At 34.4% G+C, this 11678-nt stretch overlaps 1 protein-coding gene and 1 non-coding gene across 2 annotated transcripts in view; both read right to left on the bottom strand.

The window, feature by feature from the left end:
* Positions 1 to 34: 34 nt before the first annotated feature.
* On the bottom strand, positions 35 to 116 carry Trnas-cga (transfer RNA serine (anticodon CGA)). Its single transcript has one exon. It is a non-coding gene; the product is annotated as a tRNA-Ser (tRNA).
* Positions 117 to 1122: 1006 nt separating this feature from the next.
* Positions 1123 to 11678, bottom strand: part of LOC136812519 (membrane-bound transcription factor site-1 protease-like) — a gene marked incomplete at its 5' end in the record, with an annotated part of 29715 nt that continues 19159 nt past the window's right edge. The window contains 6 exon segments of the mRNA XM_067069025.1: positions 1123 to 2646; positions 5043 to 5199; positions 5764 to 5883; positions 6282 to 6506; positions 7323 to 7643; positions 7995 to 8074. Of these exon segments, the coding sequence (XP_066925126.1) occupies positions 2634 to 2646; positions 5043 to 5199; positions 5764 to 5883; positions 6282 to 6506; positions 7323 to 7643; positions 7995 to 8074 (916 nt within the window).

Here is an 11678-nt window from a genome sequence, read left to right as displayed (position 1 = left end):
AGGGACTAACATTTATCTAAAAAATTATTATAAACGCTGTGAGTAGGATTCGAACCTACGCGGGAAGATCCCATTTGATTTCGAGTCAAACGCCTTAACCACTCGGCCATCACAGCTTGAGAGAACAAGTCCTTACATTTATAGATAATTTTAGAAACAATTGATTAATCATCTCATAAGAATTTATGTTGCTAAGCAAGAATTAAAGTTACAAGAAATGCATTGTTTCAAACCCTTCGAAAATCGTGGGCAAATTTTTTTCTAAAACTTGTTGGTATTATATAATTGTGTTGTGCTGACTGTACTTTGTGTACTTGACTTGCCCGAGGGGGGGGGGTACTTTCAATAAACTTGGTGTCAGGTATATGCGATCGTCTGCGTGGGCGAGTTTTAAGCCATTTAAGGTCATAAGGGTTCCTTTTTCTTCACTCTCGAAAATTACTTATAGGGGTACAAAAACCGTGAATTAGCGGAAGTATGACCGGGCATACTTGGCATACCCGTCACTACGTAAAGGTAGTACCCTCGCCAGCCTATCCCCCGGACCCTGGTCCGCAGGTTGGCAAACGATATCATTCACCAGGATGCATAGGTCCGCAGATTGAAAAATTTCACTCGCATCCTGGTGGATGATATCGTTTGCCAACTCCTGCGGCAAGGGATCTAAACTAAAGAAGAGTAAATGAGAAAGTTTCAATTTAGTTCTGGTTACACGTTTCCACAAAATATGATAAAATAAACGATAAAAAACGCCCTACTATGAAACTACGAAAAATAAATCAATATTGATAAATTTGCAATTCATTTGAATGCATGGTGTACACTATATATACAATTAAGGAATAAATTTTAAATGGGTATTCATAATATCATAAGTTAAAAATGAAAATGATGGTAGAAAACGTATAACGTTGGAAAAATTCTGAAATTTCTGACAATTGACAAGTCGGACTTAAAAAAAAGGTTATCACTTTGCAGATGGCGGGATGTGATAGTTTCAATCCTTTCAAAGCCTCCGTAAAAGAAATTCCAGGTCAACAATTAAAAAAATACAGTGTCTACAGATAAAGTTATTGCCATTGATCTAAAAAATCTCTAAAAGGCAGGCACTTTTAATAGACCTTATCGGAGTTTTTTATTTTTCTAAAAAAGCGATGCATTGTGGGATTGTTTCGAGTGTATTACAATAGAAATCTCTTAGGAATTCCTCGAGGAAATTCTATTGTAATACACTCGAAACAATCCCACAATGCATCGCTTTTTTAGAAAAATCAAAAACTCCGATAAGGTCTATTAACGGAGACTAACGGCGTCCGCCTATTGATTTGTCAACTGCATTCAATCGATAAATAACAAAATGGTAAAAAAACGACCTACATTTAAGGACTGGGGTACATGACAGAACTTATTTATTATCCTAGAATTATCCATCTCAAACATCTAACATGATAAAAATATATGATAAAATCATCTACAAATGCAACGGAACAAGCCCCATAGTCCCAAATCCAAAATAACCGTAATTCCGGCTATCTTTCAAAAGCCTCAACATTTAAATCAACCTTATTGGTTAAATCTCAAAATTGTGATGTAATTGATCCGAATCGACCAATCAATGCTAGTCGTTCTCGTAAATTGGATTAAAATTTTAAAATTTTGGCTTATAGTTGGATGAATTAGTCAAAAAATCAAAATGGAACAATATTTTCGAAATTTCAGTCTTTCAAAAGGCAGCACTCGAAGTTTTGAAAGTTTGGCAGTAAGTACAGTATATACTAGTCAGCCAGAGATTTGGGGGTACCTGAACCCTGGAGGACCCTATGATATACAGTAACGTATACAGTTGACTCTTGCTAATTCGAACACGAACAGAGAATCTTATTTAGTTCGAATAAAAGAGAGATTCGAATTATCGAAAGAATTTTAAAGGCTTTCTTCTTGACGGGGGCTGGAAACAATTTCAATTTATAGAAAGATTCGAAATATAGAGGCTCGAATAAGCGAGAGCTTACTGTAAATCTTTGTTGTTGTTGAAAATTCGAGTTCTCAAATCCTTTATTACTCAAGCTTACGTCATCCTTGCTTTTGGAAACACCCGAAAAAGTTGCCTTTGATCCTTGTGTTTACTCATTTTAATAGTGTAAGTGTAGTGGAGTAATCCTACCCTCGGGTAAGTAGCTCTTGAAAGAGGAGCCTTCAGGTAAGTAGCTCTTGAAAGAGGAGCCTTCGGGTCACCTCCGACTGCGGTCACAGATTTAATAACAATCAGGGTTCAAACTACTGCTTTTTCGGTGTTTCAGTTAATAAAAGTGACGTAATCTTGACTTAGGAAGAATGTAGCGTTCTTTCTGACGGTTGAATCGCATTCCTGTCCTAGGTTCCCTTGCTGGAACGTCTAACCATCAAAACTTATACAGTTTCATACGAAGATAATCGTTTTTGTCTTGATTTCTTCCTTTCTTTTAACCAGGGTGGGTTTTTCAATTTCCATCTCGCCAGTAACAACAACCCCAAGATGAGCAACGTCAAGAAGCAATAGAACAACAAGAATCCTGGAAACCGCCCTTTCGTGGCGGTGGTTAGATCAACGCCCAACGCCTTTCTCCTTCCTTCCATCGTTAACATCGAATCGTCTAGGTTGGATCCCTATGAAGAGAAATGTAAATTCTTACAGGTTAGAAATAACATTAATTTAGCCTGAGGTTTTTTAAATGATATATATATAGGTCAAGTGCACCCCTTTAATAGAGGGATGCTGACAGGCACCCTAAATGATAAATAATGAATTGATGCAAAAGACATTTTCCGCGAAGTAAGACATTCGCCATATTAAACAGCAAATTACACTGACGTATAAAGTTTGATAGAAAATGTTCTTTGCTGATGTACTTCAAATTTGTAAAAGATCTACTGAAACGATCTTTAACAATACAAGTAAAACAAGTGATACTTTTATGGACCTACCTGGTTGTGCATTTAAAACATATATAATTGATATCTACGTGACGTGACCATTAACCAAAATTTCATGCTCTTGAAATATTAAGCAGATATTCGACAAGAAAAATCGGATATCGAAAATTATTCAGTCGAGCTTGATGATATTAAAGCGAGACTGAATAATTTCGATATCCGATTTTTCACGTTGAATATATGGTTTATCGTTCACCAATTAGCAGAAATGTATTTTACTTTTTATCCCATTATTTTGTCATTCAGTCTTTCTCCCTTTTTATAACATTTTCGAACGTTTCCGAGTTTCCGAACGTTTTACTATCTTATTTAAGGATGTCAATTTCATTGTTTTTTTTTCTCTTTAATTACAAAACGTTCGAATTTCCTTTCTCTTTTGTTAAAAAGAACTTTCTTTTATCTGTTTTATTTATGTGACATTTAAGTAATTATTTGATCAAAAAAAACTATTTCCTTTATGCTCGCTGCTACAGAAGAGATATTTTGCTATCGGATATCTTAAAATATTCGACAGTGCGTTTTGCTTAGAGGTGGACGATAATCTTTCATATTCAAGACTTCGTGAGCAAAAAAACATCCATCTCGTCAAAAAATTGAGTAATTTGGCTAAGAACATTAATGTATGCTTATTAATAGTGATTCTTATAGATAAAGATGCGTTTTTTGAGCTGAAAAAATATTTTTTTACAAAAATCTGCTTGAGCAATCTTTTAACTACTTTCATGCAAAAAATCAGATGATCCAAAATTTCAAAGTCCAAAAAACTCTTCTTTTGGCCGTTTTTTAGCTGAAATTTACCCCAAAATTTTTTTTTCAAAAATCGAGCTCCGTCACATTAGAGGGTTTATACTTATGCATCTTTGTGCAAAAAATCATAAACAATGAAAGAGCCAATCTCGAGAAAAGCTATACATAAGTAATTGATAATGTGCTTATAAAAAAATATCAAATTTGATCAGTTTTTCAATAAAAACACGCCAAGCAACCAAAATTTCCTGTCTAAACACACATATTCTTCAAAAGTAAGCCCTCATGAGCAAAAAAAAACATCTATCTCATAAAAAAAATTGAGTAATTTGACTAAGAACATTGATGTATGCTTATTTAATAGTGATTCTTATAGATAAACAAGCGTTTTTTGAGCCAACAAAATTTTTTTGCGAAAATCTGCTTGAGCCATCTTTTACATATGATGGTACCCTACTTTATGCAAAAGATTAGAAAAAAATAATGATCCAATTTTTCACAAAGTCCAAAAAACACGTTTTTTAGCCGTTTTTTGGCCCAAATTTACCCAAAAACTTTTTTTTTCGAAAATCGGGCTTCGTCACATTCGAGGGTTTAAAGTTATGCATTTTTGTGCAAAAAATCATAAAGAATGAAAGAGCCAATCTCGAGAAAAGCTAATACCTAAGTAATTGATAATGTGCTTATAAAAAAATATCTAATTTGGCCACTTTTTCCATAAAAACACGCCAAGCAACCAAAATTTCCTGTCTAAACACACATATTCTTCAAAAGTAAGCCCTCATGAGCAAAAAAACATCTATCTCATAAAACAAATTGAGTAATTTGATTAAGAACATTGATGTATGCTTATTAATAGTGATTCTTATAGATAAACATGCGTTTTTAGAGCCAACAAATTTTTTTTGCGAAAATCTGCTTGAGCCATCTTTTACATATGATGGTACCCTACTTTCATGCAAAAAATCAGAAAAAATTAATGATCCAATTTTTCACAAAGTCCAGAAAACCCGTTTTTTAGCCGTTTTTTGGCCCAAATTTACCCAAAAATTTTTTTTTTCGAAAATCGGGCTCCGTCACATTCGAGGGTTTATAGTTACACATCTTTGTGCAAAAAATCAGAAAAAACTAATGAGCCAATCTCGAGAAAAGTTGGTAACGAACGAACGAACGAACGAACGGACGGACGGACGAACAGAGGTTAATTTATAGGACCTCCACCGGGGTAGGTCCAAAAGCAAAGATAGACAAATGAATTTTTTCCTAAATTTAATGTCATTCAAAACCCACTAAAATGCAATCAAATCTTAAAAACAACTTACGGTACGGGGGGAGCCCCAGGAAAAAGGTCTTTCGGTACTTCGCCCTGTCTTATGAATGGTTTGGACCATTTCAATGAAGGACAAGATGGTAGATCTCGATATTTGACGCCATTCTTGCCAAGTTCGATCACTTTCGAGTAATCATGAAGCTTGTTACCTGAAAAAAATAGAAATTATAATCGAGTAAGAAATTGTAAAAATGGTGTATGCAGGTTTGAACCAACAATCTCAAGCTTATGGTTGTCAAACAACTAAAAACAGAGCATGATTTCCTTCCAAAATACACGAATCACTTTTGTTCACATTCGCTTAAAATTAAGTCTGTAAAAGCTTGTTGAAAATGGTAAAAATACGTCAATATTTTTCACAGAACACCACAAGTGATTTTGAAGTGCGTTGAACTAAAGTTAGAAGGTGGAGTTTTAACATGACTTACTAGTAAGATCTTAGGATTTAAAAGCTCAAATTTGCTCCAATAAGGCTTGGAATATAGGCTAAAAACCACCGAACCCCTCCAAAATCGAAATACTCGATGAAAAAAAGTGGAAGTGCTGAAATAGCGATTCTCGCCCGAACTTTAAATCAACATTTTCTACCTAGGATATTTTTATTCCAACCCCCCGCTTATTAAATATTGAGATTTTTTCCAAACCCCCCGCTTATTCCAAACCTCCCGGCTATTAGGTACCCGAGAGTAAATACTAATGGGAAGTGTACATACCTTCAAGTCGAGTTGGCAAGTCTGATTCGTCGCTGTAAAAGTGTTCTTGCGTGCCTTTGAAAGGAGCATCGCTAAAGTCCAAGGTGTAGTTCAAAAATTTATCCATCAACCAGAAGCAATCTAAGATAGAGGATGATTAGAATGATTAGAAAAATCGATAAATACAGCATAGGTCTTTAACTGGATTGTCAAGTCGTTATTAAAATTAGTTAAAATTCAGTATAGAAGCTTCTAACTTCCTAATCACTGAACCGAATTCATAAAGTGACACATGAAATTTTAAGCTTGACTTTCCTCTTTACGGTGAAAAAGTAAAGGTTAGATTAAATACATCCGATTGGCAAATAAATTTTCCTTCAAAAATACACGAAACGATTCCCTTTAAAAATACACGTTGAGATAATAAGTTTGACTTCATTTTTGTATTGAAGGCCGAAATCTAACCTTTGTAAAAATAAAAATCGGAAATCTAGCTTGTTTGACATGAATGATCGAAATTAGATTTTAATTTATCTTACCTCTTTCATTCTGAGCTGAATCGAAACAATTGGAATCTCCGTAAACCACAATGCGACCAGCATGGGGTTCGTCTTGAGGCTGATAAAAACCCAGTACGGGTACACGAGCTTTGCTGTCCGTTTCACCAGTCAATACCTCAGCTGCTTGATCAACCAGTTTCTCAGCTTCAATAATGATACCGTTAGAAGGAAATTTCCCTATGCTTGTCCCGGAAGAATACAAAACTGTGAAGAAAATGAGAGGGAAGAATATTAGGTTTTTGGTCTTGAATGTTTGAGCTAACAGTCAGTTATAAAATTTGTTAGGACAACCTTAAGCAAAGTCAAAAAAGAGGTATCAAATTATCGCTATTCTTTTAAAGGGAATAATTCGTACTATTTCAATGACTTACAACCCAATTAAGCTTATTTATGTTGAATAGCATAAACAACTAGAGATTGGGGAAAATAGTCAACCAAAGATCTGAGAAAGTTTCCTAAAAAACTTTCAGTCAAAATTGTAAGAAAGTGCTCAATTCGGTACCCCTTTCGACGTATTTTTGGACTTTTTCCAAAAGTGAATTTGATTTCTCAAACTTATAGTTTTAGAACCATTGAACGTAACTTAAAAATTTACAAGCAACATTTTATATTTGACTTTCCGCTTTTAAATTTAATGCGAATATACGTGTGTAAAAATCTCACTTTTTCGTAAACACAGTTAGCTATCAAGCCCTTAAAAATATTATTTCGTGGTCCACCCGGTATCCCCAAAATATACTTGAAAATGCTCTACGGCTACGGCTGAAAAAGCAAAAAAAATTTCTCTGGGTGGTAGAATTAATCCCCGATCACTGATCCTAAAGAATGTATTTATGATATTCATGACATAACAGAATTTTCCATAGAAATATCCCGGTTTTTTCCATTAGTAGAAAATTTAAGCCAAAGAAAAATTGTTTAAAATTTGTCACTACTGGAAAAAAGATTGGGCTGCTTCCGTAGAAAACATTACGTCATGTATATCATGAATATTCTAAAATCCAAATTTAAATTGTAAACCTTTCTTCCCGTCTAGCGTGATGTCACCGCGATAAACTTCCGACGTCAGCGAGATTCCCCATTTTGAAAGTAACTCGTTTAATGCTGGTACGTTTGCACCACCAGTTTGTGGAACCCACCATTTTCTTGTATTCTCATCGAAAAATTGGATTTTCTTCATGACTTCTTTGTTATACCAATCAGCGAGGACGATGAGAGAGAGTTTATGTTTAACAACATCATTGTAAAGTTTGAGTAGTTCGTCAGGGAAGTATTCTTCTTCTAGATCAGGCAGGATTAATACACCGTAATTTGAAGCGTCGAAACAAGTGAATGGTGTTCCTAAAGAGAATTGAAAAGTGACCGCTGATAGGTTTCATGAAGTCAATATTTCAAAGATAACTTAGTAATGTAAGAATCCAAGGGGTCGGTGGTTTTTTACATTCGAGGGTGCTAGCGTTGCAAGCTGACGAATATGCGCAGCTCGACTTTGTGGGTTTTACGACCTTTATTAGGACTGATTTGCCGACCAAATTTCAATCTTTCAAGTGGAAAAAAATTGAAATTTCCTACCCTATATGGACTCAAAAAATGATTTTTTCCAACCCTTAAAGGGACTAACAGGTTCGAAAAATGCACCCTTAAGAACGGCACATACACATATCCTTTTCGATTTGAATTAATTATACCTACCCAAGACTTCTACATAATATCCTTTATTTCTGAGATGAGTGTACAAGTCTTTGTAATTCGTGTGAATGTGATCAGCATTCCTATAAATGAAGAAAGCAATACAGAACTGTTAATTAAAACCAAAACCCAACTTTCCAAAAGAAAATGTTTAACAACTGATCCCAAAAACGAACGAAACAAACCCCAAGAAAAAATATACGGCAAAACATAGTCAATAGACAGAAAACCCTGGTCGGGAAAGCGCGGTGAGATCAAAAGGAAATCTGGTGCGGCTTTCCATCGAGTTAAACTCCCGTGTTTGAATAATCGAGACAACAACAAGAGTGCACAAACATTTTCTCGGAAGTCACATTTTACAGTTTTCATAGATAAAAATGGCTACTAAAGACAGTGACTTTTTCTCTGGAGAAGATTTTGATGCTATTTTGGCAGCATTAGATGAAGATGAGGAGTTTCTAAAACAAATTGATGAAGCAGTAGACGATGTGAGTTATTTTTTTCGATACAGAGTCTGCCCTAAAGCTTTATTAATCTGTTAATCTTCCTCCTTTTTCACTTTTTAAGTTTGAATTTTTCATTGATTTTTTTTGAGAAGTACCTGCAGTACCAAACTAATGTTTCTAGCCTGTGAAAACTGTGAAAACTGTAAAATATTCAAGCCTTTAGCATTTTTGAATGATCAAAAACAATATTGGTTGCAAGTGGATTTAGAATATAAGATATAGGTTTACTTTAGGGGAGAAAATAATAACAATTTCCCAACAAATTTGGAGGACTCAAAACCTTCAGCCTTGCTATTTAAGTGTGATATGGCTGAGTAGTGCTAGAGGAATATAGATTTTAGGTTAGCCATTTGGTTAAAGTATGTAACCTACTAAAATATAAATTCTTTTTTACTTTCTCAACCCTTCAGGTGACGAAATGTGAGTTGGTTTGCGACATATGCCAAAAAAAAGTGTAAAAGTAAATCTGGATTGAAACGCCATCAAATCGTGCACAGAGATAAAGAGAATGAACCACCGAAAGCAAAACCTGCAACAAAAACAGTGCTTACGATCGAGAAGCTACAAACTTTGATGGAAGAAATAGTAACTGTTGTTAGTGAGAATGGTTGTTACCCCGATGATTTGAAATCTGAATTGAACGACAATAAAGTCATTGTCATCGATGAGTTTTTTGAGGTTGTCAGTCCAATATATGACAACTATCATAAAAATGGGAATAACGAGAAATTGTATTCAAGCATCTTTTCTAAAGTAATACTGGATGCAAAAAAGTACATTGGATTGAGCAGAGATGTCTCAACTCTACTGATGAAGAAACTTGCTGATCGTTTTACATCTTTGCGTAAGGAACTTAAAACAGCCGAGGAAGAATCTGATGAAGAATCAATTGATACTACTAAGGAGCCATGGATACCTTTTCAATATCAACATTTGCCAGAACTTTCAGAAAAAGAACGCCACGGATTACGATACATTGGAGGATATGTGTACAAGAAACTTTACAAAAAACTAAAAAACTCAAAGGAATGGAAGTCTCCCTACTGTCAAATGGCAATGTCATTTTTAGAGGCAGGAAAGGACAACGATATTGATGACTCGTTTCTTGATGATATAAACAGAGGTGGATTATGGAAAATTTCCACCTCAGCAGAGGAGCTATTTCGTGTAGTAGAAGCTATATTTTGTAAAAATACATCAAAAAAGTGTTTGAGGGTTATCCACACTGATGATATTTTATTGCAATGCTACAGAGATCATAGAGTGATTCAGTGCTGTCAAACACTTCTCATATCTACAGAAATGGAGATTGACTTCAAGGTATCAAAGGACATGGTTTTTGGAATTCTTACGTTGTATTTGAGAGTACGTGCTTTCTCAAAAGTTCGTAAAATATTAGAAGACTACAAAGAAAAAGCCAGAATTTCTGCAAAAGAAAAAGGCCTCAGAAAGGACATCAAACAAAAAAGTGGAAAGCAATCTAATTGATAACTGAAAATCATATATTGTTTTGATTATTTTCTTAGAAATTTCTATTTCATTTACATTTTAGCAGTCGTAACTAAGTTTTACTGTTTTTTTTGCATTTAGATATAAATTTACAGAATCTTTTATTGTACGGTTGATCATTACTATTCATTCGTTTTCCCATAAGAATTTATTGCTTTTTTTCTGCAGGGAATTTGTTGAATGTCATCGTGAAATTTGCCATAAAATATGAGGACTTTTTTTTTCATAAATTTTGTTCACTTTTTTCAGGCACATTGTATTTGTAAAAATTAAGCAGCATGAGTTTTCCCTTCTGATTGTTTTTTGTGAGAAGTGATTGTAGTTTTCACTGATATTATTATATGTTAGGTTTATTGCTTGTGATGAGAGATTTAAAAGCATACTATATCTAGTATCATACAAAAACAAATATTATGATCCACCTGAAAATGCTTATTTTTTATTATTATCCTTTAAAATGAGATTACTAGTTCCTTGCTGACCAAAGAGGGATGGAACTGGTACCCTTTTTGCCCCTTAATATCACTTTGAAGTGCCCCTTCTCCAATTTCATTAAGTTTTCCTAAATAGTGCTGAAACCTTCACTTTTTCCTATAAGGCTTTTTATCGACTCCACTTTATGGTGACCACCCATGTCTAGGGAGTCTCTCTGGTTATTTAACCCCCACTACAATTAATCACAAAAGAGCACCGTAGACCCTTCCCGTTATAGGTATAACGTATCAATTTGAAAGCGAGAAGTAAAGAAATCGTCAGTCCCCCTTTTTATTAGAGGCTAGAGGTTTTCAAAATGTTTCTGAGGGCTAATTTTTTTGTTTCATTTTCCTGGGGGCTGAGACCACTGAAGAAACTATGGAAATTATATGAACATGAAAACGAGACAGAGTATAGAAAGTGCGATCGGAGGGCTTATATAAACTAAAGGGCAAAATGTAAAAAAACTATAATTCCATATTTTTGACCTGGCTACTCATTTTGTTATAAGCAACTCCAGGGTGGCCAGCGATTTTAGTCATTGAAAATCAAGTATATTCAAGTACATTTTGGAGCATTTTTGATAATTTTCAAGTATATCTTTGCTATTTTCAAGTATATGAAGGTGCAAAATTCAAGTACATTCAAGTATATTTTGAACTTTACGTATGGTGCTTCGTTAGAATAGGGATATCCGGATCCTCAATTTGCCAGAAATTTTATGGGCTTCCCTTTCTTAAAAATATTATGACAAAATTGTGTGCACAAAATAATGTCACTGATGCCAGAATTATTTTGACATTTTCTCAAATTAAACAACAGATCAAAATGTGCTCTAGAAACTAGTGGATTTATGACACCATGGCGTACTACAGCGGTTGTCTAATTTCTAGAATTTTATTACTAACAGCTTACGCAGCAAGGTTGTCAAATCAGAGGATTTGAGTGCGTGCGAGCGAAGTGGGTAAAATTTCTTTTATTGCAATTCTAAGTAGTAGGAAGAAATTTTCCGATATTTCCAGAATGTTTTCTAGAGACTATCAGAAATATTTTCTTCAAATATCAGACTTCAAGAATTTTAAGACATTTCCAGTTCGAGCAGACGAAGAAACTGTGTAATTAAGAGTTTAGTCAATTCAGTCAAATCAAAAACTTTGCTGAAAAATTGACATTTTCCCAATTTTCAACTTCTTATTTC

Source organism: Clytia hemisphaerica, unplaced genomic scaffold (assembly GCF_902728285.1).
Source record: "Clytia hemisphaerica strain Z4C2 unplaced genomic scaffold, Clytia hemisphaerica genome assembly, whole genome shotgun sequence".
Taxonomy (NCBI): domain Eukaryota; kingdom Metazoa; phylum Cnidaria; class Hydrozoa; order Leptothecata; family Clytiidae; genus Clytia; species Clytia hemisphaerica.
Note: the sequence above shows the minus strand (reverse complement) of the source record. Positions and strands in the feature narration are given on the sequence as shown.